Source organism: Osmerus eperlanus, chromosome 7 (genome assembly GCF_963692335.1).
Source record: "Osmerus eperlanus chromosome 7, fOsmEpe2.1, whole genome shotgun sequence".
Taxonomy (NCBI): domain Eukaryota; kingdom Metazoa; phylum Chordata; class Actinopteri; order Osmeriformes; family Osmeridae; genus Osmerus; species Osmerus eperlanus.
Genome location: NC_085024.1, coordinates 13198224 through 13211147, shown reverse-complemented (window position 1 = coordinate 13211147; position 12924 = coordinate 13198224). Strand labels below are relative to the sequence as shown.

Below are 12924 nucleotides of genomic sequence, written 5' to 3'. Positions count from 1 at the left end.
TCACAAGACATTACAAAAAATAGCTTTATTTGTAAAAAAATGGATGAACACGTGTGGGGTACAGAAATGTGGGGAACACAGGCAAACCTAGATGTCCTGCACCGTGGCTCCAACTGGATGCTGTTGTGCTCAGTACAGTACTTAACATTCCAGTGACATTGGGGCAAGGTTGTACATAGCTGGCAAAGCACCCTAAAGACAAGTTATGCAAACTATGCCATTAACAGCATTGCTATAGCCTAACAAATCTCTATAGCACAAAACTGTAGCAGAGGAAGTACAACATATAGACAAATATGCTCAGAATAGTTTTGAGTTTGCAATCCACGCTCCAACATATATAACAGATATGTAATATATGACATATATTATTGTATTACATTCATTGTCGATTATCTCAACACGTTAGCGAACATACATGCAATTGCAGGAGCCATTCTCATCACGTTCAGTCCTCAGTAAAGCTTAAACACCTCGATATGCTCAATTACAGATATCGTTTGTCAAATCTGATGATTTGGATCCTAGTACTAGGCATACTTCCTGTTTATGTAAAAATACTCTTTTCCTAGCTGTCCTGCTTCCAGGTAAGGTCGCTGCTCTCTGATGCCATTGTGGCCTCTGGAAGCACATCAAGCTCTTAATGTGCCTTCTCAAAATAAATACAGATTGAACAAAACAAGGAGAAAACATTCAGACGTGCCCCAGACTTCCTGTCACTCACTGTACACTCACATACATGTACAAAATGTACCATCAAAATAAGATTGTCCAGGGCCAATGTATATGAATATGGTCTAGGGCCAATGTCAGGGTCAAAGATTAGATAGCATGCTTCAATGAGCTTCTGGTAAATGGGAATTCATCGCAAGGCACTTTGACCCAGGGGGTGAAACCAACCTACACTGACCCAGATTTCTGGCTAGGATTTTACAAGAGACAAAGTATAACCCTTGTTGTAAACCTCACAGATGACAAGCTGGTATAGAACAGGGTCATGTTCTGTTGGGGGAGATATTATGATATATATATATTTGCTTGAACAATACAAATATAAACACAGCAGAGAAATAATTTGATGATTTTCTTAGCTAATGCAGCTTGTATTTTGGAACTATCTTTTGAGAAATTACACCAAACTGTTAATCCATAACAAGCATAATGTCTGGAAAAAACAAAGAAAGACAAATAATTCCTAATGACCATTCACGATTAAACAAGTAACAAAGTTCATGTGCAAGTGGAAACGTCACGGTTTCACTCATTCTCTCGCTGTTTAACCAAGTTTGAGAGGAACTCGGATGAACTGAAGACTTGTGTTCTGGGAAGTATGTAAACACACCAGCATAACTAGATCAAATACTTCAGTCATCAGGAAGCTAGCACATGATCGTAAAACGTCGAAAATGAGCTGCGTAGAGTTGAAAAAGCATTGCGTTTCCTTTTTCTCTGTGGTTTGAAGGAGACTGAAGGAGAAAATTAGTGAAATAACTTTCTGTAAAACAGCATAGGATTGAGTATGCTTTGAAGGAGAAAAAAAAGTGGTTGTCGACAAAAAACCTAAGGTCCTTTAGAACTAATTTGTCTGTTTATTCTGTAAAAAAGAAAAAAAAAAATCACTGTTAATGACAAAAACAAGCTGGCAAAATCTAAAACAGACTAGTAGTCAGACAACATTCAAACCAAATGTCAGCATTTTCTGTAGAAAGTTACAAAAATAGGGGCCTCCATTTGTGTTTCTGAAACACTAGTCCAAAACATTGTGACTGATTTTCCCAAAACATTGTGACTGATTTTCCCAAAACATTATGAATCATAAAAACATTCCTGATGAACCCTGCCAGTCACCCTGAAACGTTTCATAGAGTGAAGTCCATCAGCATGTAGGGTGTTCCGCAGGTTCAAGCTCCAGAACTTTCCTGGGAAAGGGTTCAAAGTTTATACCTTGTCCGTTCACATGACAACAGACAGAATACCTGATCTTGCCAGTATGCCAACGGGAGAGTGGGCTGAATGTGTGTCTACGCACACTCTGAGAGACCTTTCATCGAATGAAACAAAGACCTTGGTTGTAAATGAGAGAAGGGGATTCTCATGGGCAGTGTGGACAAACTGCTACGGTACCTTAGTCTCTCTGAAACATCAAGGTTAGCTGTTATCTACAACACGCCGACGACACAAAAGCTCAAAGGAAACCACTCTCAATCGGTCTCCTCGTTGGTTTCTCCTCATTGTTTCTCCATCTGTATCCTTCTGCCACCCTCATCTCTATGGCTTCCCTGCGTATGTCCCTCTCCTGCGTTGTCCACTGTCTGATATTTTGGCGCCAAGTGCACCGTGCCCTCCGGCATCTCTCCTTCCCAGCCCTCTATGAATGTCTCTCTGCCCTCTGAGACCACACTTCATCCTGAGAGTCCGAATCCTCCCCGTCTAAACCCCTCCCGCTGGCTCTCGACCCCTCCCCTCTGACCCTTGTGCCGCCGGAGCCGCCGTTGATGTCCGTCAGGGGCGTGTAGGAGTAGTCCTTGCGGCTGGGTTGACGACCCTCTGCGGGACCCCGGCACGCCCGGACCAGGTGGCCTAGCCCACTGGCCAACAGCAGAGAGGTCAACAGAGTGGTGATTATAAACCAGGTCAGCCTGTGGAGAAATGGAGATAGCAGGAATGAGGGGCAAAAAGAAAGGATGGAGGATGAGGAGACGTTGAGTGGAGAGATAAAGCATATGAAGACACAGGGGGGGGGGGAACTTGAGGATATAGGGATGTGTTGGTAAACAGAACAATGGACAACCATAGAAGAAGAGAGTGTCTGTTTAGCAATGTACAGAAAGGCAGACAAGGCTAGAAAGAACTAACCCTCTTTTTGCATCGGTGGCAAGAGACCCTTGACCAAGCGCTTGCCGGAAGCCATAGCAACGCTAAACAATCACTAACCTGCATGTAAATAATAAGAATGGCTATTAAATATGGATGTAAGAGCCTCTCCACACCCTTGCAGGCTTGTGTCGGAGATAAGCTCCTAGATGAAAGAACTTTGTTTTCGTGCAGGGCTAACTAATCAAGCCATTATCAGGAGAACAAAACAGTGGACGCTTTGTTGTGTTCACACCATCGAGCTGTGACACTGTGATATGATTAAGCGATGATCAACATAGCAGGAATTGACAAGACGCTAAAAATAGCATTGGGTGTGTTTTCCCGAGCTGTCCGGTTTGCTTGAATTTGCCACCAGCCGAGAGGCCGGGAGACGGGAGGGACGGAGGCAGGCCGGGTGAGTTCTGTCGACCAGAGGGTGGTGGCGGTAGGAGTGGGGGAGCAGACAGAACGTGGAGAGGAGGGAAGCAGGGAGGATGTGTGGGTGAAGCAGGGAGGATGAAGCAGGGAGGATGTGTGGGTGAAGCAGGGTGGATGTGTGGGTGAAGCAGGGAGGATGAAGCAGGGAGGATGAGTGGGTGAAGCAGGGAGGATGAAGCAGGGAGGATGAGTGGGTGAAGCAGGGAGGATGAAGCAGGGAGGATGAGTGGGTGAAGCAGGGAGGATGTGTGGGTGAAGCAGGGAGGATGAAGCAGGGAGGATGAGTGGGTGAAGCAGGGAGGATGAAGCAGGGAGGATGAGTGGGTGAAGCAGGGAGGATGAAGCAGGGAGGATGAGTGGGTGAAGCAGGGAGGATGAAGCAGGGAGGATGAGTGGGTGAAGCAGGGAGGATGTGTGGGTGAAGCAGGGAGGAGGAAGCAGGGAGGATGAGTGGGTGAAGCAGGGAGGATGAAGCAGGGAGGATGAAGCAGGGAGGATGAAGCAGGGAGGATGTGTGGGTGAAGCAGGGAGGATGTGTGGGTGAAGCAGGGAGGATGTGTGGGTGAGGTATATGTATGAGTGGATCGGGGGGCGTTTGACACTTACTCTGTGAGATGAGGCTTGTGTTCCTCCTCCTCCTCCCGCAATCTTGCAATCATCTGATTGGCCAGACAATGGCCCGCTGTGGAAACGGCACAACTCACACAGAGTACACAACCATCGTCGAGGCTTCACATTTGCTTCTTTGCAAATCAAACAAAGTGATATCAGTGAATAACAACCTTTTAAGGATGCGTTCGACTGTACTAGCTTCAGCAGAATGGATTAAAACAATCATGTCTCGATAACCCCCAAGTAAATACACCTGACAAACAAACGGATAACTTTGCAAACAGACATCGACCGACTAAGACTTAGAGCGTGCTGGGGTTTCTTCTCATGTTTCGGGCACATGGCTGGACTATGGGCCCTAAGGAGGCATCTCTCCATCTCTTTCAATTACAGATGTCTAATTTTAAACCCCCATATGCTTGTTGTTGAGAGACAAAGTCATTCATCCAGTGCCTAGTAAAGGTTAGCCGTCTTATGACGGAGATAGCACACGACCAGCTCCCAGATTAGACTCAAGATAAAGGCGGTCGTCGAATAAAGTCTGTCTGTGTGATCCATGCAAGGGGCTGAACCTTGAGGGAGGGATGATTGGGAGGGATGATATCCCCCACACGCCCCACCCCTCAGCTGTTTTCATCCTTCTCTGCACAGCCAAACTGAGAACAGAGGTGCTTGGGTGAAAATCTGTGAAACCGCCTCCTTTTGGGGTTTTGAAGGTCACGGGGTTGGCGAGGGGTGCAGCTTTGCTGATATGGGCACGGTTCTACGGACAGGGCTCTGTTCTTGGTACCTTGGGACGTTTTGTAAAAGGAAAAGGAAACACCAAGCTGGAAACCTCAGCTGGTTTGTTGGTGCACAAGCAGGCCACCCGTGTGAGGAGAGCCTCATGTTCTGCTGTACAAATATATTTTACTGTTCTTCTGCACATGAGCTCAGCATGTCAAGAGCAGCGTATTCCTATGACAACAGTGTCGCACATCTAAAATACAGTAACAGCCTCAGAGAGAGAGAGAGAGAGAGAGAGAGAGAGAGAGAGAGAGAGAGAGAGAGAGAGAGAGAGAGAGAGAGAGAGAGCAAGAGAGAGCAAGAGAAAATGCATATTAGCAAGAGTGCATGGCGGGACAAGAACTGGAGTCAATGATCTCACCCAGATAAATAAGGACCAATGAAAGGCAGAGGACGCAGCTGAAAGTGACAGCACATGAGTCACAGTGGACTGGAAGTCTTCCAGCCTCCCACAGCAAACAACAGATGCGGACAGAAAAACACTGCCACTCTGGTTGCAGAGTAAATAGCGGAGGGCGACGGAACAGGGAGCTTCTACATTGCCGGCTATGCAGGCTGGTCCCCTGTGTCTTGTATTGGAACGGAGACAGCCAGGTCAAGGATATACAGAGACTCATTAGAGGGTCATCGTTAGGCAACAAAAAAAAGCTTGAGAACAAGTCGAGTATAACATCCCAGTAAACCACACATCATCATCATCTTTGTAGATGAATGCTACACAAGACGAATGTGCAACCCAAATCTTGTCTTTTATGGCCTAAATCATTAACGTTTAGCCTACATCTATTAATATATAACATCAATTTGGAAGATCCTGTCATCAAAAGAGACAGATAAGAAAACATTTCCATAATAAGTAGACAGCTGTATAATGAAATCACATGAATAAAAGAAAAACAAGAGAGAAGAGAGATCTAAGAAGCTGCCTGAACACATGCGGTTAATTCCAGTACCACAGCCGGGTTAAAAGCGTGCTGTGATGAGGCCAGAGGATTCCTACTCGCACGCCGGTCCTACCCAGGGCTTATCGAGGCCCATCAACATGCCCCAGAAATGCCCCTGGCACACACAAATACACAGCCCACATCAGCCCGAAGGGTCAAATAAACCGAGAAAGAGGGAGAGGGAGGAAGCAGATATTCAAAGAAAGATGTTCACAGCTAACAGTGGCGGAACGCAGACAGTGAGTCGAGAAGAGATAGCAGAGTAGATAGTGTGCCCGACGCAGAGAATCACCCTCAAAAGCACATGGTTAACAGAGACGAAGGGTGGGGAAGAGAGAGACAAGGGAGAGAGGGAGGAGCAGAGAAAGAGAGATCGACACAGAGAAGGAATGTGACCCAATGGAGTTGGCGAGCGGAGGGAAACCAGTCTCGTTTTACGCCCAGCTAGTGGCTCAGTTGAAACAATCCTGCGAGACAAAGTCACCTGACTTGAAAAACAAACGGACGAGGAACTTCCCACTGAAAAAGTAGAACATGAGTTTGTGTCTTTGCACCTTACACATTCTGTGTCACACACCCACACCCACCCACACACCCACCCACACCCAAAACCACAGTCGTTTATTAAGCTTTTAAAAATGTTGCACACCGCATCTCAGATTAGAAATAAGGGATGAGGTTATTCTGGTTCTAGTCTGTAATTCAGTATATTTCCTGACTGACGTGGTGCATGTGTGTGTAAGTGCATGGGAGGCTGGTCTTGTGTGTCTGGTACACAGGGATGTTTTGGACGGTACAGTACCTTGGTGAATGGTGCGGTTCCTGTCTCCCTGGAACAGGGCGTCGCAGCTTCCTGTGGCAGGGTCACATGGGCACATGTCCTGGCACTGGCACTCCTGCCTGCAGTTCAGGCCAAAGAAACCCAGCGGGCAATCTGGGAGCATCGCAGGAAATGATGTCAGACAGGAAGTTGTGAACACGGGGCGACATGACAATTAACAATTTGCATATCTAGAACTAACTACTGTATTTAATGTTTGCATGCAGATTTTTTTTTGTCAATGTGTGTTGACATTGCAGGACATAAAGTAAACACCGCCACATTGCATTTTACTTATAGGAAACATAGTGGACAGAGGATTACAGTTTAAACACTTGAGAGACAAGACAAAAATAATACTTTTATGAAACATTGAACTGCCCGGTTCCATAGTCATGTGTCAAGTGCCTGTAAACATGCTGCACAACAAACACAAAAAAATGAAATTGACACAAGCCCATCAACAATTGGCCTCAGGGAATCTGCCAAGCAAGATGTATTTTCACACGTGCACTAGACTACAAGAAGGGAGTGATGTGACAAAGCTTAACGAATTAGAAGTAGTGGGTTAAAGCTGGTGGTTCAGATCCAGACTGGGGACATCTGAGGTCCTGGGGAGGGAGGTGTTGGAGACTCAGCACAGTGAAAGCTTTTGGTTGATTGTTGTGATCCTCATGAGAGTGGTAATAAAGTGGATTATTTTATCATGAGTGGGATTAGCTTCAAGGTACCACTTATAAGTAAACCTGCAGGTAGGAGCTTGCTATGAGGTGCTGTTTTAGAATCCGGACATTTTACATTTACTGTCAAAAGGAAAACTGCATTACTGACAGATCGTATCATCTCATTTCCACCCGTGAGAGAAATTGTAGTTGGAACCTGCTTGGGCAGGTTGTTTCCTGGTGAACACATGAATCAGGATTACTTTCACACATTACCAGCACGCAACCAAATTCACACGTACACATGTACCTTGTTCACAGGATTTGCCTTGGAAACCGGCAGGACAGGCGCAGATGCCATGGACGGGGTCACACGAGCCCCCGTTGGTGCAGGTGCATGTTTGATTGCAGTCGTCGCCATAGAAACCAGGCGCACAAGCTTCAAGTGGGGAGAAAAAAAGAAATAAAATTAAAAAGGGGCTCTTGTGAAGATCTGTGTTAATGAAGCCCATTTGTGCCTTTTTAAGAGGGCTTGGGAATATTTCATCAATCAATCAGTCCTGTATTGAGTTGTATTGTGGAAATGTATGAAAGCATTTATGAGGTAAGAAATGGTGCTGTTGGGTTTGTGTTACACGGTCGAAAAAAGGATTGTATGGAGTGGATTGTATAAACCCTTGACTAAACCAACAGCTCTAGTTACATTAAGGGTTCACTGGGGTGAGTGGATGCACTGGAGTGGGACTTGTTAACTTAACTAAACCACTGTCACGGAATGTGTTCATAGTTTGCGCTCTCTGAAGTCCCGCGACTACAATTAGGCGCTTGATTCTTGACAGTCTGCATTCCAGACTAAAATCATAGGGGCAACACGTTTCTAGAGGAGCATGTTTTTGAAGGAGGGGAGAGTGGCGGGTTCACCTTGGCTGCAGGTCTCCCCAGTCCATCCAGCGTCACACGTACACCCGTCTGAGAGGAGAGGAGAGAGAGGAAAGGCAGAACTAAACAGGCGTGAGGCCGTGAAGAATTGCGTTTGGCATTCGCCTGTTCCCTTACAGCCGGTTCACGTGGAAAATCAAGTTCTTCACACATAGGACGGATGTTAACCGTACCATCATGGAGATGGATATTCGAGCTATTCATGACTTTCAACAAAAAGATGGCTGAATCAGATGACAAAGACACCATGTAGAAAAGCCTTCCCCGCTCTTCTCTTGGCGCTGTGGCCCTCACCCTGCGTACAGACTCCGTGGGCACCGCAGGTGGGGGCTTGGCACACTAGGGCATCACAGCCAGCCCCCTTCCAGCCCTGATGGCACTGGCAGTTTCCATCTACACAGGCCCCATGCCCGCTGCAGTCCTCTGGTTGGCACAGGGGCTGGTGGACACACAGGATGGTGGAGACAGGCCGGGGGCAGAGCCACTTATGGTCAGACTGAGTACTGAGATATCAGGGGGCAACGTGGGGGTAGAGGGACAGGGGGGAAGGGAGAGAAAGGATGGGAGGGGGATAGTGGGGGAGGAAGGAATGAAGGTTCATTTTCGGCGATAGTGAACGCTAATCATATCCGAGTGATGCCATCTTGAATTTCATAGGCTCACCAAGGGTCGGACGGGTAGCTGGCCAATGATCCATTGACCACGTACGTGGAGGATCCGCCCCCATCCAAATTGATGGCGTTGATGACCCCTTCACTCTTCAGGAAGTCTGCCACCTCCCACAGAGTCATGCTGTAGTGAGATGAGGAGAGGGATAGAAAAAGAGAAAATAATTTATTTATGCCTTATTACCATGCTTTAAATAATGACAATAGGAACCGCCATGTCTTCTGGTGAAGCATTGCAAGACTACACAATATAGAGGAGATCCGATAATAATCTGACCTGCACAGTACCCCAATAACTCTGTATTAGACGATGAGTCTGTATTGAATCCTAAATAAATCCTTAGGGATGTTTTGAGTAGAGCTGTTAATGATGTAACAGAAGGTCAGCCATGTGGCAGAAGGTAGGCCGAGAGACCGGCCAGCCAGATTTATTGACCTCATATAGAACGGATATTGAGTGTAGATACTGAAGCCACAGACATGTCCAGACACATCACCTTGTTTTCCACACCAAGCCACATCTTGAACACAAAAGCATTCATCTGGTTCATTGGGTTGGGGGGAGAGAGAGAAAGAGCAATCAATATAATTGATCCAAGAGGCGGGCCTTACAATGATTTATCGGTTCTGCTCCCTGTCTCTCGACTCATTGCCTTTCGTTCACCTTCTTCTATTACCATTCATCCTCCGGTGAGTTTATCGTTTGGGTCCTTATCCACCAAACTTCCCCAACCCCACCTCCTTTAATCTCCTCTACTCACACCACCTGCTCTACTCCGGCACTCTCACCCTCTATTGTCTGTCTTGCCATCGATGTGAAACAGGATGAGGTTTCCCTCAGCGTCGTGGCCCACGGCTGTCCTGGCTGACACCACGTCCACAAAATGGCGGAATGACCCTGCCGACCACAAAACAGGGCGACGGATAGAAATGTGACACGATGTTGAACAGCTATAATAAACAGATGATTTAACACACACACACAAAGTATTCATAATATAAGGTAGAAAAGGTGAGTAGTTGGCCTTCATTTGGCGTTGCTATCAGAGAATCAGCACACTTGTTTCAGCCTGATAGATGATAATGCCCCTTTGTCTTTTCCATTCCTAACCCAACGACTTGAGGTTGGGTAAACTGACACTAAACCGGTGCACTACAACTATGGCAACCCTGACTAAGACTGATGAGTCATAACACAATGGTGTTATGAGTCAAAAGTGTTTCACCAGGTTGCAAGCCGCCTATTAGGTGACACAGCGTCCTCAGCTTTCTGCTTACAAGGGACAGCCTAACGTCCTGTTCAGAGCGTCAACTGAGGCCAAATCTCTCGTTAATCTTAGGATGCCCGGTAAAAGTGGAGTCTTGAATTGATCATCCATTCATAGCTTCTAATCTGTCTTCTGGAGGAATATTTATATGTATATAATCTTTTCTAGTCTATCTCCTAACTGTGATGCTGTGTGTGGGGGCAGACTATAATACCGGCTGTTGATTTCCATGCATTATCTGGGTTCAACCCTGGTCTATGGGTGGTACCAGCGAAAAAGGATGAGTGCTGCTGTATGTAATCCAGATAGAGCACCTGTCTCCTGAGTCTTGTCACACTCTGCCTCAATGCTCTGGTTGATGTAAATCTGTCCATCGCGTAGTAGCCATACCACCCCGCTGATAAGCTGGACAAACGGGTTGGCCTTATCCAACACGTCCTCCCCGGAGAGATAGCTGGGAGGAGGGAGGGAGGAAGAGGGAGGGATGCATCGTAAGCGTAATATGTGCAAAGACCACATGGCATTCAACAGTTCAGCACATGCAGGTTTTTCAACACAAGGGAACAGAAACATATGTTCCAGCAGGGAGGACAGGATCACTTAATGTCCACCCCACACACAGCAATTTTTTCTGCTGAGCTCATATTTCCACCAAACAAAAAGGGACTTTATCTTAGAGAGCACCGGAACCTTCCAGACAAGGGTCATAACTAGTTATGATGGATATGAGAGTCAATGACTGACAGGTGAATACTCTAGCACAAGGAACAGGGAGTCCTTAATGTTCTGTATTAACAGTTGTATATTTTAGAGAGAAAAAGAGAGTGAGCAAGAGAAGAGAGAGAGACACAGACAGAGACAGGTAAAGAGACAGGCAGAGACAGCATCACCCCCAGAAGAGGCAGACGCGGTGTGACTCCTCCTTACCCAAACACCAGGGTTCCGTCCCTCCTGATCCCAAACTGGGCGTTCTGCAACCCTCCACTGTCCTTCACCAGCACTCCATTGCTCACCACGTTCCCCAAACAGTCCCCGCTGTGGGTGTTGAAGAAGCCTCCGTTCTGGGCGTAGAGACACCTCGCCCCCGAGGCACTCTGCTCCACCGGGACCCTCAGCATCCTCTGGCAGCCACCAGGACCCCCCGGCTCCAGCACCGACACCATCCTGAGGGGGTTGTGGACCACCGTCACGTGACCTGGGACAAGGGGGAGAGAGACTCTTTCTATTTGAGCGCCGGTCCTTGTCAAGGCATATTCAAAGGGTTGACTATGGATTTTTACACAGGATATGTCATCTGTATTGTTGTTATTACTGTTGTTCACCCACTGACCGTTCACCCATCGGGGCACAGCATCACTGACACGTGTGACAAAGATTTTGGACTGGGCTAACGGCGTGCCGGCATGGCCGCTGGCCGGCCAGGTCTCGTGGGTGACGTTGCCGTGGACTTTCAGCTGGCAGTCCCGCACGTGGCGGTGGGAGTGGGAAGGGCCGTGCCCGTGATCATACGGTGACAGGTGGTCCTCATCCAGAGATCTGTAGAAGAGAGATATTTCTAGTTGACACTTTGTTTGTCCTCGTGGACGCTCTCTCATGTAGAAAAACAATCCCTACTCAACAAATCCCGAATCAACACAAAAACGGTCAAATAGAACGGAACCTGTAGAAACTGAACTCTGCATAAATCTGCTTTCGCTCATGAATGCAAATGTTACATTTGGTGTTTTCTTTTGGCAATAACATCAGTGTTACATTTCATAAACTTGGCCTTCAAAACACTGGGTCAATGTGTCAGACGGTTGTTTATGCATTAAGAACAAGACAGTGGGGCCAGATGTGTCCACTTATTACGTAATCCTAGGGCTCCAGTGTCAAGGAAATATCTTCGAAGCACACTACTGGTAAACAGTGTCAATGGTTGTTGTGTAGGCTGGATCAAGTCAGTGACATGAGATAGGGTGGAGGACATTCTTGTATTAACAATGAGAATATTGTCAATAAAAAAAAATTACATGCTTTTTTGAGAATTGCCACACAATACAGGATTGTATCGAAGTGGAGTGAGGTGCAACAACGCTCTCCAGTGGCTAAAGTATAACACCGCAGGAGTATAGGAGATAATGAAAGATCACTACCAGAATACATGTTAAAAACTTTCTACAAAAATATTACACTGAGATGACATTACCAATACAGTAGACCCTATGTCTTGTTTGTAAAAAAAAACACGAGATAATTCACACAACAAGCACTTACATTTGTAACAAAGAAAGGGTAGCCTACGTGCTAGTATAGCAGTTTGTTAGACACTGACAGCTGACTAGTGCATCATACAGGCTGATACAAGGAGGTTAGGGGAGGTGAGAAGATGGCTACGTTATGACCGACTGGACTTTGCCCCATCACAGATAACAGAGCTAATGGGAAAAGTTGACCACTGTTAGCTAATCAGCATTTTATATAACATATTTCTAAAAACATTAATATAGTCCGGAATTACAACTCGTATTCGCAAACGAATCCCACATTGGCTCCTATAAGTGTAGTAATCTGTTGGAGGTGTAAGCCAACGTTAGCTGAGTAGCTAGCAAACTCCCTTACCCAACAGTTTTGATCTCCATAACCCAGAGTCCAAGCCATAATAACAGCCATTGTAATGAGCATTTCACTGGTAGTATTGCCATAAGAGAATTAGCACTGACATTAAACGTGTGCTTCTTCCAAAATCCTTCTTTGACTGTCATTTGGTTTTCCCTGTCAGATAAGGAAGTCGCGAGGCAGTCATATGACATGTATGTAGGAGGGCCAAAACAAGCACATGTGGTCTTTTGTTTACTCGCTTGTCAATGTATAAAATCTGTGATAGAAAGGCTTGAAATTGTTAAGGCTTCACATGTATTTACTCCAATATTCATAGTACATAGATGACTC

At 46.2% G+C, this 12924-nt stretch overlaps 1 protein-coding gene across 1 annotated transcript; it reads right to left on the bottom strand.

The window, feature by feature from the left end:
* On the bottom strand, positions 1-12904 carry nagpa (N-acetylglucosamine-1-phosphodiester alpha-N-acetylglucosaminidase). The gene is made up of 12 exons (XM_062464976.1): positions 12595-12904; positions 11324-11529; positions 10921-11188; positions 10308-10447; positions 9515-9623; positions 8721-8849; positions 8352-8560; positions 8040-8087; positions 7429-7557; positions 6439-6570; positions 3901-3976; positions 1-2639 (listed from the first exon to the last, which is right to left on the bottom strand). Exons 1-12 carry the CDS (start codon positions 12783-12785, stop codon positions 2369-2371), a joined length of 1908 nt encoding a protein of 635 aa, XP_062320960.1. The 5' UTR covers positions 12786-12904; the 3' UTR covers positions 1-2368.
* Between the last annotated feature and the right edge of the window lie 20 nt (positions 12905-12924).

What these genes read in the sequence shown, in the direction of transcription:
- nagpa (XM_062464976.1), bottom strand. Translation starts at nt 12,785, where the DNA reads ATGTCATATGACTGCCTCGCGACTTCCTTATCTGACAGGGAAAACCAA. An exon ending in TGTGCCCCGATGGGTGAACG is followed by an intron (nt 11,189 to 11,323) that starts GTCAGTGGGTGA and finishes CCCTTGTCCCAG; the next exon opens with GTCACGTGACGGTGGTCCAC. An exon ending in CCACGGAGTCTGTACGCAGG is followed by an intron (nt 8,088 to 8,351) that starts GTGAGGGCCACA and finishes CTCTCCTCTCAG; the next exon opens with ACGGGTGTACGTGTGACGCT.